The sequence below is a fragment of the Homarus americanus genome, unplaced genomic scaffold, assembly GCF_018991925.1.
Source record: "Homarus americanus isolate GMGI-L3 unplaced genomic scaffold, GMGI_Hamer_2.0 scaffold32264, whole genome shotgun sequence".
NCBI lineage: Eukaryota > Metazoa > Arthropoda > Malacostraca > Decapoda > Nephropidae > Homarus > Homarus americanus.
In genome coordinates this window covers 38,136-59,020 of record NW_024755506.1, presented here as the reverse complement: position 1 = coordinate 59,020, position 20,885 = coordinate 38,136, and the positions used below count along the sequence as shown (strand labels likewise).

At 42.8% G+C, this 20,885-nt stretch overlaps 1 protein-coding gene across 1 annotated transcript; it reads right to left on the bottom strand.

The window, feature by feature from the left end:
- Positions 1 to 307: 307 nt before the first annotated feature.
- LOC121856547 (D-aminoacyl-tRNA deacylase 2-like) lies at positions 308 to 14,178 on the bottom strand. The gene is given in 4 exon segments (XM_042352144.1): positions 308 to 688; positions 7,860 to 7,944; positions 8,570 to 8,672; positions 14,031 to 14,178. Coding segments are annotated over 4 exon segments (717 nt in total).
- Positions 14,179 to 20,885: the final 6,707 nt, after the last annotated feature.

Below are 20,885 nucleotides of genomic sequence, written 5' to 3'. Positions count from 1 at the left end.
AGGAAAGGGTGACCTGACATTCCATCAGGTCAGTAATATGAGACCACTAATCCCCCACCCTACCTCCACCTGACATTGAGTCAGGTCAGGTCAAGTTCCCCCCAAAATACTTTAACTTTCATCTTTATTCAGAACATTTTCAGAAAATTCTCTCGATTTTCAACCTTGGAAAATTTGTTCCTAACGCTGGAAATTTTGGGAAAATTCCAGCTTTGGGAATGATTTTCCGAGCAAATTTTAATTCCCGCTATTTGAGATTTCCGGGTTTGAGGCATTACGGCTAACGGAGATATTACTGTACTTTGACTCACACTTCTATTATATGGGTATAAGGTCCATTTCTCTCCATGCTCAAGATCTCTCGAGCTCCATAGACTCCACACTTTACATTGCCGCTGGACACACCTTCCATGGCAGTTCGTACTCCCTGGCAGAGCTTGTGGTAGAGAGCTTCCCCGAGCGCCTTGCCAACATTCATGTGGTACTGCATTGCTTTATTCTTCATTTACCCGCCCAATATGGATTGAGGTATAATGAGCGTGTGCCCTTGTATATCACACGCAGATACTTTTCTGCCAGTGTCATCCTGGCTCAGTCATGCATTGGCTATGTGCTTGACCAGTTTCTTGACAGATTTCTCTGACACCTTGCAGAGGAGACACACAAACACTACAATACCTCGGCCAATCTGCAGGAAGAATTATTATCATTATTATTATTATTATTATTATTATTATTATTATTATTATTATTATTACAATATCTCAGCTATACGAATGGGTTCGGTTCCAAAGACCAATCATTAAGTGAATTTTTGTATCTCGAATAAAGAACAAATGCAAAAAAATAGGTTCAGTTCCACAATGATAAAATTACCCCCAAAACACAAAATTAGTTCACAAACACGAAAAACCTAACTAATGATAAATAGTACACAACTACTGTACCTAACACATTAAAAACATTAATAAAATACTATCTAGAGGAAAATATGAACACTCGCTACAGGAAGTATCCACCACGTGGGGTACAATGGATGTCAAATGATCACTGTGACTCCTGTTGTCTGGGTAGGGTTGTCAAAATCCTTCGTCCATGTTTCATATTGTCTAGCAAAATATTTTACAAATACTTTTTTGTAGTGAGTGTACCAATGTAAGATTGTGTGTGCATGTTACGGAGTACTGTATATAAAAAAGTGAAATTACGGATTTAATAATAAACCTAACATAACCCCCCAGCTCATCCTGCTAACCTTTGCTGGCACACATAAAACTGTTTATTCCCTTTAAGTTTTTTACTTTATGAAAACCTTTTTTTTCACATTCTGTATGTAGGATTGTGTGTGTGCATGTAAATAAATAAAAAAGTTATGTATATATACCTGAAATTATGAGTAGAAAAATTACCATAACATAGCTCACACTTCAGCCTGTTAGGGAGAGGGTTAGGGGGATGTGGCTGCCACAGCTGATTCCTGGGGCGCGAGATTTGAATTTTTCTCGGGAACCAGTTTTGTAAAAGTGGGGAAAGCTTTTATAACACGAAAATGAGGTGGTAATTTAGGAAACTCATGAGAGAAAATTTTTGTATCTGGAACATTCATATAGTGAGGAAGGACACCTAACACCTGTATACTAAAATTTGTCAGTTCTTTACTACCAATATGCTAACTTATTTCACTAACTTTGACAATCTTTCAGTGTGTCATCAGTCTCCTACACTCACCCTATAACTTAATCCTCAAACTCACTGAATCCCAGGGCTGCTGGACCCAGACAGGGTAGTCTAGCACAATAGGACCATCAAATGTACATATGGTATATATATATATATATATATATATATATATATATATATATATATATATATATATATATATACATGCAAGTAAATCACTGTAGGTGCGCGTGATCTAGGTATATGCTGATAACCACAAGGAAAGAATAAAACACGAAGTTCCCAAGCGCTTTCGTGCAATTCACATCTTCAGGGGTGAGTACAGACTAAAGGGAAGTACAAAACAAGGTGTATATATACAGAGGAGGGTGAGACCAGGTCCACCGCAACGGTCGGTAGTCAGGTCAGAGGGTAAGGTGACCCAACCTTCTCACCTGGTTACAAATCTTCTTAATTACAAAATTGTCCAGTTTGTACATACCATTACTCAAATTCATGCTGACTGCTTCGGTATGTTTAATGAGACTACATTCTATGATGTTCCTACTATCAATTGAATTACAAGGTAATATTGAGGAGGCATTATCCCAGTCAATGCAATGCTTGTTATCCCTCAAATGAACAAACAGAGTATAAATATAGTGTTAGGACAGGCGAGGAATCCAATGCTCTGTGTCACCTACAATACCACTGTGTCACCTACCATGCCTCTGTGTCACCAACCATACCTCTATGTCACCTACCATACCTTTGTGTCACCAACCATGCCTCTGTATAACCTACCATTCCACTGTGTCACCTACCATGCCTCTGTGTTACCTACCATGCCTCTGAGTCACCTACCATTCCACTGTGTCACTTACCATACCTCTGTGTCACCAACCATACCTCTGTGTCACCTACCATACCACTGTGTCACCTAATATGCTTCTGTGTTATCTACCATGCCTCTGTGTCACCTACCATGCCTGTGTCACCTAAGATACCTGTGTCACCTACAATACATCTGTGTCGCCTACCATACCACTGTGTCACCTACCATGCCTCTGTGTCACCAACCATACCTCTATGTCACCTACCATGCCTCTGTGTCACCTACCATACTTCTGTGTCACCTACCATGCCTCTGTGTCACCTACCATGCCTCTGTGTCACCTACCATGCCTCTGTGTTACCTACCATGCCTCTGTGTCACCTACCATGCCTCTGTGTCACCTACCATGCCTCTGTGTCACCTACCATGCCTCTGTGTCACCTACCATGCCTCTGTGTCACCTACCATGCCTCTGTGTCACCTACCATGCCTCTGTGTCACCTACCATGCCTGTGTCACCCACCATGCCACTGTGTCACCTACCATACCTCTGTGTCACCTACCATGGCTGTGTCACCTCACCATGCCTGTGTGTCACCGACCATACCGTTGTGTCACCCATCTACTGTGTCACCTACCATGCCTCTTTGTCACCTACCATACCTCTGTGTCACCTACCATTCCTCTGTGTCACCTACCATGGCTGTGTCACCTACCATGCCTGTGTACCAACCATACTCTATGTCACCTACCCACTGTGTCACCACCATGCCTCTGTTACCTACCATACCTCTATGTCAACTACCATACCTCTGTGTCACCTACCATGCACCTGTGTCACCTACCATTCCACTGTGTCACCTACCATGCCTCTGTGATACCTACCATACCTCTGTGTCACCTACCCATACCTGTGTACTACCATGCCTCTGCGTCACCTACCATTCCACTGTGTCACCTACCCATGCCTCTGTGTCTCATCTCACCATGTCTCTGTGTTACCTACCATGTCTCTGTGTCACCTACCATGTCTCTGTGTTCATGTCTCTGTGTTGCCTGCATGTCTCTGTGTGCCTACCATGCCTCTGTGTCACATACCATACCTCTGTGTCACCTACCATGCCTCTGAGTCACCTACCATGCCTGTGTGTCACCTACCAAGCCTCTGTGTCACCTACCATACCTCTGTGTCACCTATCATACCTCTGCATCACCTACCATGCCTCTGTGCCACCTACCATGCCTCTGTGTCACCTACCATGCCTCAGTGTCACCTACCATACCTCTGTGTCACTTACCATACCTCTGTGTCACCTACCATGCCTCTGCGTCACCTACCATATCTCTGTGTCACCTACCATGCCTGTGTCACCTACCATTCCACTGTGTCACCTACCATGCCTGTGTCACCTACCATACCACTGTGTCACCTAACATGCTTCTGTGTCACCTACCATGCCTCTGTATCACCAACCATACCTCTATGTCACCTACCATACCTCTGTGTCACCTACCATACCTCTGTGTCAGCTACCATTCCACTGTCATCTACCATGCCTGTGTGTCACCTAAAATGCTTCTGTGTCACCTACCATGCCTGTGTCGCCTACCATGCCTTTGTGTCAACTACCATGCCTGTGTCACCTACCATACCTCTGTGTCACCTACCATTCCTCTGTGTCACCAACCATGCCTCTGTATTACCTACCATTCCACTGTGTCACCTACCATGCCTCTGTGTTACCTACCATGCCTCTGAGTCACCTACCATTCCACTGTGTCACTTACCATACCTCTGTGTCACCAACCATACTTCTCTGTCACCTACCATACCACTGTGTCACCTAATATGCTTCTGTGTTATCTACCATGCCTCTGTGTCACCTACCATGCCTGTGTCACCTAAGATGCCTGTGTCACCTACTATACATCTGTGTCGCCTACCATACCACTGTGTCACCTACCATGCCTCTGTGTCACCAACCATACCTATGTCACCTACCATGCACTGTGTCACCTACCATACCTCTGTGTCACCTACCATACCTCTGTGTCATCTACCATGCCTCTGTGTCACCTACCATGCCTGTGTCACCTACCATGCCTCTGTGTCACCTACCATGCCTCTGTGTCACCTACCATGCCTGTGTCACCTACCATACCTCTGTGTCACCTACCATGCCTGTGTCACCTACCATGCCTCCTTGTGTCACCTACCATAACACTGTGTCACCTACCATGCTCTGTGTCACTTACCATACCTCTGTGTCACCCACCATGCCTCTGTGTCACCACCATACCTGTGTCAACACCTACCATGTCTGTGTCACCTACCATGCCGCTGTGTCACCTACCATACCTCTGTGTCACCTACCATGGCTGTCACCACCATGACTCTGTGTCACCGACCATACCTTGTGTCACCTATTCACTTGTCACCTACCATGCCTCTGTGTCACCTACCATACCTGTGTCACCTACCATACCTCTGTGTCACCTACCATACCTCTGTGTCACCTACAATGCATCTGTGTCACCTATCATGCCTCTGTGTCACCTACCATTCCTCTGTGTCACCTATCATGCCTGTGTCGCCTACCATGCATCTGTCACCTATCATGCCTCTGTGTCACCTACCATGCCTCTGTGTCACCTACCATGCATCTGTCACCTACCATGCATCTGTCACCTACCATACCTCTGTCACCTACCATACCTCATGTCACCTACCATGCCTGTGTCACCTACCATGCCTTTGTGTCACCTCCCCATGCCTGTGTCACCTACCATGCCTCTGTGTCACCTACCATGCCTCTGTCACCTACCATACCTCTATGTCACCTACCATGCCTCTGTGTCACCTATCATACCTCTGTGTCACCTACCATACCTCTGTGTCACCTACCATACCTCTGTCATATACCATGCCTATGTCACCTACCATACCTCTGTGTCACCTACCATATCTCTGTGTCACCACCATACCTGTGTCACATACCATACCTCTCTGTCACCTACCATACCTCTGTGTCACCTACCATACCTCTGTGTCACCTACCATGTGTCCTTCTCTTCCTTAACCAAAAACATCTGAAATAACTTCCGCACTCCTTATTTTCCTCTTCTCTTCCGATCTGATAACTCTATAGCCAACTCTCCCCCTGACAAAGCCTATCTCTTTGGCACCTTATTTTCCTCTAGCTCCACCTTAGACGATTCCCACTCTATCCCTCCTACTCCTGCTTCTCCTACTGAACCTATGCACTTACCTATAATCTCCACTAGGAGGATTGCAAATGTGTTATCCAGGTTAGATGTGAGTAAGGCGCATGGACCAGACAGAATACCTGCTCGTGTTCTGAGGGAATGTGCTGAAGCTCTGGCCCGTGCTTGCTCGCTTCTTTCGCCTTTGCCTCAAACCCAAAGTTTTCCTTCTTCTTGGAATCATGCCACGGTTCAGCCCATCCCAAAGAAGGGTGACCATTCTAATCCCTCTAACTATCGCCCCATTGCCCTAACTTCATCCCTCTTTAAGATTTTTTAAACTATCTTGAACTCTCATTTACTCCGTCACCTTGAACGCCATTCTCTTTTGTCGGATCACCAGTATGGCTTTCGCCAGGCGAGATCTACTGGTGATCTGCTCTCCTACTGCACCCATCTTTGGTTATCCTCTCTTAGGGATTATGGGGAAACTTCCGTCGCAGCCCTCAACATCTCCAAAGCATTTGTTAGGGTATGGCACAAGTCTTTGTTTTCTAAACTTCCCTCTTATGGTTTCTCTCCCCCACTTTGTTTTCTAATCTCTAGCTTCCTTGAGAACCGATCCATAGCAGCTGTTGTTGAAGGATCGATCTCTAGCTCTTTCTCTACCAGTAGTGGTGTCCCACAGGGTTCTGTTCTTTCACCTACTCTCTTCCTTCTTTTTATCAATGATTTACTTCACACTACAACTAATTCTATCCATTCATATGCTGATGATTCTACTCTTCACTTTTCTTCACATTTTCCCCTTCCCATAATTCTCAAACTAGATCTGTTTCTATAGCTGATATTGTTTCATCTATTAATGCGGATCTGTGCATCATCTCCGAATGGGGAGGTAGAACTTGGTTAAATTCAACAGTAATTAAACTCAGTATTTACCAATTACACTTTCCAAATTAGATGATCTCCCACCTATCACATTTCAGGACGCTATCATTCTGCCAAATTCTAAAATAGATATGCTAGGCTTCACCATTTCCTCTAATATGTCATGGAAGCCACACATCCTCAACATTGCTAGAGCTGCCTCCCGAAAGTTGGGAATGCTGTACAGATGCCGTAGCTACTTCACTCCTGAGCAGTTGCTCCAGGTATATAAGGGATTCATTCGTCCTAACTTGGAGTACTGCTCTCATATCTGGGGTGGCTCTTCTTCTGTCCAACTGTTAGATAGAGTGGAATCAAAGGCATTTCGTCTTATTTACTCTCCTCCTTTAGTTAATAATCTGGAGCTGGTGGTAGAGCGGTACCATTCTTGCCTCGCAAGCAAGATGTCACGGGTTCGATTCCCGGGCCGGCGGACGTTGTTTCGACACTTTTCCTCGTCCCCTTCGTCCCTTTCACCTAGCAGCAAAGTAGGTACCTGCTGTAAGTTGAAAGTTGCGAATTCATATTCAGGGACAAGTTGTTGGAACTTCCAATAACTTGCTTAGACATAAACCATTGACTCTTCAGGCTTCTACGTCCTCGACTTTTCAGGCTTCTACGTCCTTAACTCATGAGACATAAGGCAAGCACGAACTTAGCATGCTTCCCTGTTGGGCGCTGTAAACGCTTCTGCGCTTCACCTTACACAAGGATGTAGGGGGGGTGCCCAATAAATGAAAAAAAAAAAAAAAGGTTAATAATCTTTCTTCCCTTTCTCTTCGCTGCAATGTTGCTTCACTCTCTCTCTTTCACATTTACTTTAACGGGCAATGTTCGGTGGATTTGGCATCCTGTGTACCGCAGGCAAGGCCATGGGCTCGTAACACTCATCTTGCACTCGGTGGCCACCGTTTCTCTGTGGATGTCGGTCACACTATAATAACCCATTATAGTACATCCTTCTTTCCTCACACAGCCAAACTGCAGAATGCTCTGCCTTCTTGTGTGTCTCCATACTCATACAATATCTCACTTTAAAAAGCTGGTTTTCCGGCATCTTCGTGGTGTAGATTAACACAGTATAACCCTTTTCTTCTCTATTTTTAATTTCTAGATTCTTTTTTTGGTTTTGCCTCCCAGACCCCGTTGTGGGTCGTTGACCTGTGCCAGAGTGGGCTAATCCCCGTAAAAAAAAAGAGGAAACATTGGTACACAGTTAACCCACCTGAACAGTTTCCAGCTGTTGTCCAGCAGCGCCGGGCACCTTCATGGAGGCGCTCACACACTGTTGAATTACCACACGTCCAGATATTTCACTCAGTCACTTTCTGTTCCAGCTGCAAACTCATGACCAATGTTAGACGTGGATAATAAGTTTAACAATGTATTAAGCGATAATAAAGGGTAATATAGGATAAACAATAAACAAACAAGCAATAAGAAATTAATATAATATAAACAATAACAAATAATATAGTACAGTACTTTATAAACAAGGAAAGGTCAATGAGGTCTCCTCTTTGTAAGCTGTATTGTCTTGTGTTAGTATAATACAGCTTATTGGATCTAAGAATTAAACATTGTTATGCTACCTGGGGGGTTAGGTTAGGTGAACTTTAGGTTAGGTTAGGTGAACTTTAGGTTAGGTAAACTTTAGATTGGGTTAGGTTAACTTTAGGTTAGATTAGGTTAACTTTAGGTTAGGTTAACTTTAGGTTAGGTTAACTTTAGGTTACATTACTTTTACTTACCTTTATCCTCTTCACCACTGATCGGCTCGTTACCCACTTGGGCAGTCAGTCAGGTCTCTGTTACGCGCTGGCCTTGAATGAGCTCACATTCGTGCCATCACAGCGCTTTCTGGCAGGTTGTTCCACAAGTTCACAACTCTCACTCTGAAAAAGTTTCTGGATTTGCGGCTTCTTCAACGAGATGAACTACTTGCTGAAGAATGGCCTGGGAGTTCCAAGCAGCTCCCCCTGGGCTTCTTCTAGCCTTCTTGTGTTCAAGGAAGGTAGGTAGCTCAAGTGACCGTTCCAGATTCCTATCCCATACCAAGAATAGACAATTTAATGGATTCAGTTGGTCAATTTAAATTCATTTCAAAACAAGATTTACTTAAAGGTCACTATTAAGTAAGACTCTCTGAAAGAGCCCAGTCAATCTCGGCATCCATAACTCCTTTTGGTCTATTTCAGTATCTAGTTATGCCTTTTGGGATGAGGAATAGTCCAGCCACCTTCCAAAGACTTATGAATTACCTCTTGCAAGACCTCAAAGGCAGGGCTGTGCAAACTGCAGCCCGAGGGACGCATGTGGCCCTCGAAGTCTTTCAATTGCGGCCCACTTCTGAAGTTACCATGAATCCTGTCTGCAGCCCACACACCCAAGTATTTTAGGTGTATTAATTTCTCTCACAGTATTTTACCTTTATTTCCGTCCAAGTGACTTGATACCAGAATTACCATACCCATGTGCCTAGACCCTCGACCATGCTATCAAAAGAATATGTGACAGACCTGAGTAAGAACTAAAGCAAGAGAAGTAAGAAAGATAAGGGTGGTGTAGGTGTTGGAAAACACGCGCCCTTACACTACAACTCTAAAGGCTCTCATGCATTTCCTGGGCATGGTGGGGTTTTGCCGTGCTACTGACCTGACTCCTCTGCTGTCGCTGCCCCTTTGACTCATCTCACCAGTAGGAAAGTCTCCTTCTGCTGGACTTTTGTCTGCCAGGACTCCTTTGAACAACTGAAGCAGTTCTTGGCCACTGATCCTGTACTGACGTCCCCTAACTTTGATCTTCCCTTCATCCTACAAACCAACGCCAGTGACCATGCTACAGGGGCCATTCTACTGCAGGATAATGATAAAGAGGTCCTGCATCCTATTGCCTATCACTCTGAAAACCCAACAAACACCAACTGTCATACAGTACCAGTGAAAAGGAACTACTCGGCCTCATCTCTGCAATAAAAAAAGTTTGAGTGCTATCTATATGGCACTCGACCCTTTGACTTTCTTGGATCGGAACAAGTTTTCAAACCAGTGTTTGCTCCGTTGGTCCTTATGTCTGCAAACTTACGACATCACAATACGGTACATCAAAGGGAAGGATAACTTGTTAGCCGACGCATTAACCAAAACCAGCTCATTGTCTCTCATCTGGACATCATCTTCATTTTCACTGCCGAGTCTTCCCAAGAAGCTCCGACTTCAGCGGGTGGAGATGTGATGACTCTGTCCCCTCCTCACTCTAGCACCATAACCACCACTTGCTCCAACTTAACACCAGGAGAAGAAACTGCTTCATGAAGCTACTCAACCCCAATGAGCACCGATCAGAACCAGTTTCCCATCCGACTATGAGACCGAGGTATCAAGGCAAGTGTGTCTGCCTGGTAAGCCGAGTCTCTTCTCTATGGTCTACGTTGTTCCTCTTCTCCCGGGGTGTGGACAACAAATTGTATTAAGGACTACTGCAGGTATTATTGTTATATTTTTATGGTAGTGAACCATGGTGGTAATCCCTGGTTCCTTGTGGTTGGCCATCGCAACCTAGACCTGCCACCTGAGCTGCCATTTCTATCAGGGTTTTTTGTTGTATATAGTATGTGCATTTAATGTTTAAAGTAAGAATAATCAGGTAATATTCTGGTGTAAAGATTTGATAATGGCATATTTGTGTTTTAATTGTGTTATGTAATGTACCTGATGAACCATATTAATCAAAACTTAATATAAATGTTATTAAATGACTCATTTTACTTAATAATCTTCTTATCCTTTTTTAAAGTTAAATTTGTGTCATGATAACAGTGATTCTTGTGTGAGTGCTCCATACTTGCTGCATCTATATATTTCAACCACTAGATTATTCACTCCTTATTTTAACTTGTCACCGTTGCCTTTCCTCAATGTTACGGGTAGCAAGGACGGACATCACAATATTGAAACAGTTTATTTAGCCAGAAAAATACAGATGCAGAGTCGATAATATTAACAAAATTGACATGGCTGAGTCAATTGAGAGCCTGAGTTCTCTTAGTGGCACCTGATATATACTGTCCATTTATCTCAAGGGAGTATTATGAAACATTTAGTGAACTAGTTTGCTAAATCGAGATTAATTACTTTAATATGCTCATAAACTTACGGAGACACCTCAGACGCATAATACAGTAAAAATAACTTCAGCCTACGGCGAATGTATTAAATGTATAAAAACGATAAATAATGATATAAACCAATTACAGGGGTTACGAATGGGTTCTGATTCTGAGGACGTTCTTAAATCGGAACACATACCCTATGTGCACGATATCATAGCCCAAGTCCTTTTATATATCTTGAATCACTTAATTTAAGAGATAAGAAGAAATTGAATGACAAAATGCAGTAAAGAAAAGTACAAACTAAAGTTTAACACTTATATTGTAACCTGGGACTGGCTTGCATACAGAGATGGGCATTTGTAGGAGTGACAGAGGCTTTATTGAGACGAAGATGAAGATGGTGATGATGATGTAGATGTTAACAGGATTGGTTCTGTAGAGTCTGGTGAGTAGAAGTAACTGGTTCTGGAGTTGCTCAGTAGATGCTGACACACAGGTATGGTGGGTGACACAGAGGCATGGTACATGACACAGAGGCATGTTATGTGACACAGATCCATAGTAGGCGATACAGAGGCATGGTAGCTGACACAGAGGTATGGTAGGTGACACAGGTGCATTGTAGGTAACACAGAGGCATGGCAGGTGACACAAAAGCATGGTAGGTGACACAAAGACATGGTAGGTGACACAGAGACATGGTAGGCGACACAAAGACATAGTAGGTGATACAGAGGCATGGTAGGTGATACAGAGGCATGGTAGGTGACACAAAGGCATGGTAGGTGACACAGATGCATTGTAGGTGACACAGATGCATTGTAGGTGACACAGAGGCATGGCAGGTGACACAGAGGCATGGTAGGTGACACAGAGACATGGTAGGTGACAGATGCATGGTAGGTGACACAGATGTAGGTGACACAGATGTAGGTGACACAGATGCATTGTAGGTGACACAGAGGCATGGCAGGTGACACAGAGACATGGTAGGTGACACAGATGGTAGGTGACACAGAGGCATGGTAGGTGACACAGAGGCATGGCAGGTGACATAGGTGACACAGAGACATGGTAGGTGACACAGATGCATGGTAGGTGACACAGAGACATGGTAGCTGACACAGATGCATGGTAGATGATACAGAGGCATGGTAGGTGACACAGAGGCATTGTAGGTGACACAGAGACATGGTAGGTGACATAGATGCATAGTAGGTGATACAGAGGCATGGTTGGTGATACAGAGGCATGGTAGGTGACACAGAGGCATTGATAGGTGACACAGATGCATAGTAGATGACACTGTAAACGTCTTGGTTAAGGAAATTCAGGTGACGAGCAAGTCGAAGGGAATGATTGAAACCCGCCTTTTGGTGCATTCAATATTTATTGATGTGGTCAAAACCTGCAGAGGAGAAGGCATTCACAATATTACATGGTGATCCATCTGATGCATAATTAGTTAGTCTCACACAATTTTATCTTAATTACTTTTTATTAAACATAGTGACATAACACAAATTTCATAACTCTATTAATCTTAGTTACACTTCAATCCGCATTGCCTTATTACTCCAGGTAAGGCAGAAATGAGTACAGTGGTCCCTCAGTTAATGAGCACAAGTCGTTCCAGAAGGTTGCTCGTTAACCGAAACCATTGTTTCAGTGGGTTTTTGGGTAATTGGTTCCAGCTCACCGAAAATTGCCTAAAGTCAACAAAAAAAGTAGAAAAGTACACTTACTTCGAGGTGTGTATGTAGAAGGCTCGATGATGATGATGGGAATTAGAATGGGGGTGGAGGAGAAGGGAAAAGAGAAAGCATTGGGGTGGAAGAGAAGTCACCCCATGGCGCCATTTCACCCATAAAATTTTAGTTCACTTGGTGTAATTCAAGATTATTTTCTTTAAATCAACACTGCACTGCATTATATATTGTCAATATGTAAAATAAATTTCAAAATGACCAATAATTTGACTGGAAACAGAAAACAAGCGTTTATGTTAAAGAGAGTCTGAAGGAAGATGTTACCTCCACTGAAAAGACACAGAGACTGACGCCTGTATGGTGTGTTGACAGGCTGTTTGGCGCGCTAAAAACTAGTTTCCCTGTATTCAATTCTGTTAAATAATTGTTAAAATGACTAAAAATTTTAATATAAGACTTTTAAAATTATTGTATAGTACAAACTTCTTGATATTTACTAAAATAGTAAGGAATTTAAACCCTAGAACCGATTACTGTATTGGCGGACTAATACGACAGCTAGTGTGGAAGCGAAAACATGTTGAGGGGCGCTCGTAAGGAATTCGTTAATCGAGGGAATGCTCGTTAACCGAAGTTAAGGATCTTATGGAAGGCAATTCGTTAACAGAAATTTTGTTAACCGAGATGCTCGTAAACTGAGAGATCACTGTAAACAATATTTCAGTACCGAGGGGTATGTCATCACTTAGGCTGTACTTACAAGTGTGGGTCAATGCAGATCAGTATGGTGTTCCAAGAGACAACAGTACTGCATAAATTGTCCTAGAACAAATTCTCGGAGAGGATTGTGAGTCGGTGTTCACCAGTGAGAGCAAAGGGCTGCTCTTCACAGCATCACTAAAGAGGGTGATCTGTCTCATGGTGGGGCGGGCAGCACCACCACCCGCCGAAGACAGTCCACTCAGCAGAACCAGGACTTGTCTGTGAACACTTCTACATCTGGCGAGGTCACAGGTCGAAAGATTTAATGGCATCACACGCCAGCACTGTAGCTGAAGCTAGCGGGGATAACACTCCCGGCCTTGGGATATCACAGTGTGGCATGTTCAATAAGGTATACACGGGTCACTGGCCTTCGGAACTACCCAGATGCAGTTCGCACAAGCACCTGGCGCACTAGACCATTGGCTCCCGGGACTGTTGTTTGTCGTGACCCTGTCCAATGGCCGTTTGTTGAGAGGAAGATCTTCTCTGGTGACGAGGACAAGTTCGCCTTTCTGGAGATTACGAGTTGGTTCTATGTACCCCTGTCTTTTGCGGAGTAGTGGAAGGTACCTCCTCACCCAGCGTTTCCAGAAGCTGTCTGCTAGGAACTGCATGTGCCGCCACCATTGTTGAAACGAGTCCTTCAGCAGACATCCTCCCGGTGACAGATCAGCAAGTGGGCCACCGTGGAGGATGTGGGCTGATGTAAGCGCTTCCAGGTCTCTCACGTCGCTCGAGGCAGGTGTGATGGGTCGACTATTTATTATTGTTTCCACTTCACAAATAGCATCTGCACTCGGTATTCATCCAGTACTTGGGTCCCCAGAATCGTTCTGAGAACTTTCTGACTGTTCAAATTTGCCATTCCCAAACTCCAAATGTCGTGCTGCTTCCCTTTCTTCCCCCTTTGTGAAGTACGCCTTCAGCATTTCAGTCACAGTTCGTCGCACTTCTGCCATCATGTTGGACCCGGGATTTTAGTCAGGTGCTGAGCATTCAGGCAGGCAGAGGGTGGCCCCCTTCAGCTTCTGTTGCCAGAAAGTCGTGGTCGTTCAGCCCTGGAGGGACAACTTCTATCTCTGAGTCTCGGTCACCTTCGTCCATGTTCACCCTTCCCTTTCGTTGCTCTGGATTCATTTCCACAACCTCTTGTCCTTTTATTGATATTAATTTACAGCTCCGGTTAGGTCTCAAAGTTTGTTCGATGAACCACTGCTCACCGCCTGTATTTGGTGGTGCAGCTCACTGTTTGTATTTATGTTTGACAATAGTAGGTCACTACTGGTTGCTTATGGTGTTATTAGTGGCACTTCGCTGCTGGTTGCTTATGGTATTATAAGTGGCAGGTCACTGCCGATTGCTTAAGGATTTCCACGTGGATCACTACAGATTGCTTACGGTGTTACAAGTGATCACTGCAGGTTGCTTACAGTGTTACAACAGGTCACTGCCGGTTGCTTATGGTGTTACAAGTGGCAGGTCACTGCCGGTTGCTTACAGTGTTACAAGTGGCACTTCACTGCCGGTTGCTTATGGTGTTACAAGCGTGGTATTAAGTAAACTTAATCACACTTACCGTGCACTTAGTTGAGTTGGTTACTTGTTTCCTTAAAACTGGTGGTAATGAATCAATTTTCCTTTCCTTCGTAACCTCAGTAGCGGACGGCCGCTTTGCCTGTACGAAAAGTAACACTCTGAACCCGTGGTCCACACTCATATGGCAGCGTCCTGACCAGTGCTGATGTAATGTATGTTTTCCAATTTAAGGGCACAAGTATGCAATACCAAAGGATGACATTAAATTCATGTACCATTCGATGATTTCCTTATTTTAAGTAAAGTTAGGAACATAATAATTCGTTGCTAATGCAGTAGAGAAGGAGATGAGGTTGACAGGTCAACTGATATGGTCATTCTGGCACCATCGTGTAGTGAAAGCAGGAGGATTGCACACTGACGAGCACTTCTGAGGTTTTTGTCGGGCAACCGCTATGTAAGGCTCCTTATATCATAGGCGAGTATCTTCTCACATTTGGTCTGATTATATTTGTTATGATGAATTAGTTTATTTACTTCCTTTGGATAAGTGTTCCATGAACCAGTTTCCTGCCTTTTCATACATAGAAAACGGAAACTGGTATCATTCAAGATAATCTACTTAATATTTCTTAATACACACCTATATTTACGACCTTGGATCAAGGTTATGTCAAACTGTAACAAATTAACTCCGACTAAATTGTCTGTGTATTGAATCTCATAGTGCAATCTTCTTTCAGGATCTTTGGTGTTGCTTATGAATAAAGAGGCTTTGATTCATGCAGTCATCAGTCTGTTTCGGCAATTGGTGTATTTACTGTCGTTATTACACACTCAATAAACATAACTAACATCTTTTATGTGGATTACATGTTTGTGCAAGTAAACTTGTGTTCAGCTAGCGGTTCTCTGCAATACCTCTATATTCAGTGAAATCCTATGCATACCACATGGGTGCACGGAGGTTATTTAATGCTTGTGAGAGTCATTGTCTAACATATTCTCAACAACTGACATCTCCAGGTTATGCCTCCTCATCCCAATTTCCAAGAAAATTGGCTATCGAAGGGCATTTTAGCTCTTGACTAGCTTGAGTACCAGGAACTCCGAACAAGGCATATCATCAGGTTTGCCATAAATACTTAAGTGCCGAGACATCATCATTGAAACACCACCGCACCTCAAGACAGCATGTGGGTATGGAAGAGCTCCTCAAAGCTTGCACCTCTGCTCCAGGTGGCACGTTTGCTCATTGTGGTCAGCCTGGCGGCGGCGCCTTTGATCAATCATCCTGACACACCTTCACCCTGATGGGGCCACACTGAGCGCTGCGGCGAAGGCAACTGTTCTATTCGCAGCGTTTTTGGCAGAACATGATGTCATTCAGATTATTTAGTGTTTGTTTCCCCTTGTATTTAGCCCAAAATGTAATGGCACTGCTCAATAAGTGGTCGTGTTAATCTGTCCCAAGTAAGGGTGGCAGGAACCTTTACTCGTTTAGCAACATGTTGAGAGACGAGCATCAGTGTTGCCGAGATTTCTTTAAAGGGCTGTAGACTTTGACTGGAAGGCATTGGTTGTTGATGTGCATGGTGAAGAGTGATGTTTTGCATACTTGTGTTGCAATTGAGAAGTACAACTGGTAAGTGAGTACTGTATGTTGTTTGCCATGTGAGTTGTGGAATGTGTTGTAATGGGAATGTTTGTGAGTATGTAGGTGTTTGTGAATTTTTATTTATTTTTTTTTTTCAGATGGGATTGTCAAGTGCAGTAGACACAGAGATTGGAAGATGTATTGGCAGTTATGCAATCATCTGAAGGGTATCTGTTACTAGTTGGAGTAAAGATACCAGTGGTGAGTTCTCAATTTCTGGTTGGTAAGTCCTACGTAGGCTGGTTGTTGTTGGTGTATAGGTGTAGAGTTCGTGACTTTCAGGAAGTATTCGGGCATAGAATATGGCGCCATTACTTCTACATGGCAAATGCCATAAGTACAGACAGTTTTTGGTTTGGTTGTGCTCTCATGAGGACCGTTTCGTTTGCATTGGATTCTTGGGAATACCCACTCGTTTGGAGTCCCTTGAATGTTGCTGCCTCTCGAGAGTGCGACATGACTCTTTATATTGAAGTCAAACAAATCATTCCTTCGACTTGATGGGTCCGTTCGTCTATGTCCTAGCTATGTCCTGAGAAACTTTCATTACCTATGAAATATTGAAATTTGAGTTCTGTAAGGAAAATTTTGAGTGTGCACTTTATCTACCGATATGAGGGTGTATTTTGTAACATGTAACACCATTTATTATTATTATTATATGATATGATGTATCTAACCCCATTTATTATTATTGTATGAGATGATGTACCTAACCCCATGTATTATTATTTTTGGTGCTATTATGTTATGATATATGTATCCCAATATATTTTTATGAAGGTGTGTCACATTCTAGTTGTATGTTAACAGATTTCCATTTCTTTTGCCCAATTCTGACCACCAGTAGGGAATTATTTTTTCTATTTTATTGGTACAATATAGTATGTGTATTATTTTGTATGGGGAATTATATTTTGTATTAATCATTTAATGTGTATGTAACTACTTACGTGTTTTCTGAACGTTACCGCATAATATAAATCTTGGGGAAGCGGGGAGCTTTGTCATGATCGTAATGACGGATAACCTGAAAACCCTAAGGATTCATATTACGCTCAAACGTCCACAAAATCCTTTGAGTCCCCCAGTGGAAACGTCCTCCGTTTTCTCTGTTTCCTTGTTGACGTCTCTGTCTGAAGGGAACTTTAAAAGTACTCCGCGGGTTGTGTAGCAAGACGCTGTATGTTGGGACCTGTTGCCATCCAACCCTTTGTAATCAATTTAATTCTTGCTTTTGATAGCTCAGTCAGAGCATTGTTTGTGAATATAATAGTAGGGAATGAAACTGAGTTCGTAGTCTCAGTTTCAACGTCAGAGTGTACAGTGAAGTAATTCATCGAAATAGAAGTAGGTGGAATCCCTGACCTAGTTTGAGTGAGGGTGCCGCGGGCATTTCAACCGTTAGTAAGTGCTCGGCCCTTCACCCACACAGGTAGGTCATTCCACTCCGTGTTGTAATTCGCCATTCTTTAAGTGATTTGACCCAATTAATAGTTGATTGTGCAAGTGTTACAGTAACGTAGTTGATATGCTTTGAGTGAAGTAATGTTTACGTCTTTAACGTCCCCTGAAACGTGATATCGTTGTCACAGTTAGTAAATGCTCGGCCCTTCACCCACACAGGTCCCTAACGCAGCCTAGACCGTGTCTTTAGCGTGGATGTTGCATCCACTAGTCTGGAGAGATGTCTGAGGTCCAGTAGGATCATTTATCTTCGTGAGGCCCGACCGTCAGAAGCTTCAGTACTACCTATGGGCCCCATAGCTGGCCAGTCTGACCCTAACGCTCGGCCTGCGAGGTGACCCCGGATCACCAAGCCACACACCGCTACCAGCCCCCATCATTGGTGGATGAGTGTCTAGCTCAGTAGGGCTATTTGTGTGGTTGTCTTATTCCACTGGGATCTTCAGAGTTCGTTGGGAGGTACCCCATGGTGGTTGCTTGAGTATCACTCCTGTCGACTGAGTGTTGTAGTGGCAGTTGCCCCTGGTTTTAATGGTGCTAAGTTACTCTACGAGGTTGTGTGTTATTGAATATGTCCACCCAGTAGTGGTGTGAGTATTTTGAGCCTGAGGGCATAGTACCAGGTTTCGTCTGTTGGTACATATAACTTTCCCCTACCTCCATTTTAATGTTTAAATAAATATTGTATTTGTATATTGTGTCTATTATTTACCTACAGTATCTACCGTTATTTCTTCCCTATTACTTGATACTATCATTACATATACCCATGAGCCTCCTCTCGTCACGCTACCAATGGTTGTAAGTAATAAAGTAAATTGTTATAAGAGGCACAGGCCCTTATAATGTAATCTCACTATCTCCAATTGCAAGTATAGCCTGATATTTGTAATATTCCTTTGAGCTCATGTGACCACCTTGTGACCTCAATAAGCGAATGTTCCCGATTCCAAGACAGCCGCTCAAACGGCAACGAAACGGACCAGGTGCAAGGTCGTCGTGCAAGCTTTAGGGGAATGTGCAACTCAAAACTTGGTTAGGAAACTACAAATAAATTTAGTGTAATTATTGAAGAAAATACCGGCTGTTCAGTAAGTAAATCATGTGCAATGATAGTGAAGTATTTTGATCTGGAGAGATAATGACAAAATCGCGATGCCGGATTTGATTAATGTATTTGAAGGTAATCAAGGTTAGACTGGTGAAAATAATTATATAACATGCTATTACAGTCCCTCACTACACATGATATACCATTGAACAACTTCATTGGGTCTGCTGCAGATGGGGCATCAAACATTATGGGCGAATATAACTGTGTAACTAGCAGAATGAAAGTTCAAATGCTTGGCATTACCATATTTAAACGTGTTATACATAGTATGCATCTCTGTGCCAGCGAAGCAGCAAAGACCTTGCCATGTAATCGTGAAGATGTGTTGAGAAATGTGTACAGTGAACCCTCGCTTTACGTGGTTTCACTTTACGCATTTCTACATTTACGCCGTACCCTGCCAGAACCGGAATTCCCACTTTACGCGGTGCATCTACTCATATGCTTGGGTGAAGTATAATTTTTTTTATTTAGCTCATAAAATTCCTACAAATTATCCGGCCAGAATATAATTTACATTGCTGGAATTCTTACAATTTGATGATCATTTTGAATATAAGCATCATAGATTTTGCATTAGACATACAAATTTTACATCTAATGCAAGTATTTTGTTTACTCAGAGCAAGTATGTTATCTTTTGTGCAAAATATATGAAGTGTATATTCAAAATATTCCTGGTCTTGCAAGGAATCCAGCAATGTTAATTATATTATCCTAACTTTAGTCTGAGGTATTATTTATTACTAAAAATGTAAATATACTGTTATAACCCAATCATTTCTCTGGTAGGGAGGGAAGGTGGGGTTAAGGGGTAGGGAGGGAAGGTGGGGTTAAGGGGTAGGGAGGGAAGGTGGGGGTAAGGGGTAGGGAGGGAAGGTGGGGGTAAGGGGTAGGGACGGAGGGAGGGACCCAGGGAGCAGGTGGGAAGAGGGGGGGAGGTGGGGTATTTTGATTGACAGATAGTATTTCGGTAAGTATATTTTGTTTATTTATTGAAGATATTTGTTTTAGCTCATAAAATTCATACAAATTACCGGGCCAGAATATAATTTACATTGCTGGAATTCTTACAATTTGATGATCATTTTGAATATAAACATCATAGATTTTGCATTAGACATACAAATTTTAGATCTACTTTAAGTATTTTGTTTACTCAGAGTAAATATGTTATCTTTTGTGCAAAATATATGAAGTGTATATTCAAAATATTCCTGGTCTTGCAAGGAATCCAGCAATGTCAATTATATTATCCTAACTTTAGTTTGAGGTATTATTTATTACTAAAAAGGTAAATATTCTGGTTTCTCCCACACATTTCTCTGGTAGGGAGGATTGGTGGGGGGGAGGGAGGGACCGACCGACCATCTGGCGAGGTTGGAAGAGGGGGGGAGGCAAGGTGGGGTACTTTGATTGACAGATAGTGTCGTGAATAATTTTTTGTTTATGAACTGAAGGTATTTGTTTTAGCTCATAAAATTCATACAAATTACCCGGCCAGAATATAATTTACATTGCTGGAGTTCTTACAATTTGATGATCATTTTGAATATAAACATCATAGATTTTGCATTAGACATACAAATTTTAGATCTACTTTAAGTATTTTGTTTACTCTGAGTAAATATGTTATCTTTTGTGCAAAATATATGACATTTATATTCAAAATATTCCTGGTCTTACAAGGAATCTAGCAATGTCAATTATGTTATCCTAACTTTAGTTTGAGGTATTATTTATTACTATACCTTAAAATCTAGTGGTTTCCCCCCAAACATTTTTCAGAGAGGGAAGAGCCAGGAGTGTGAGAAGAGGGGGAGGGAGTCGATTCCATTATTTGAATGGACATTAACGTGGCGACTGTATTTCTCTTAAAGTATTAATTGTGTGCA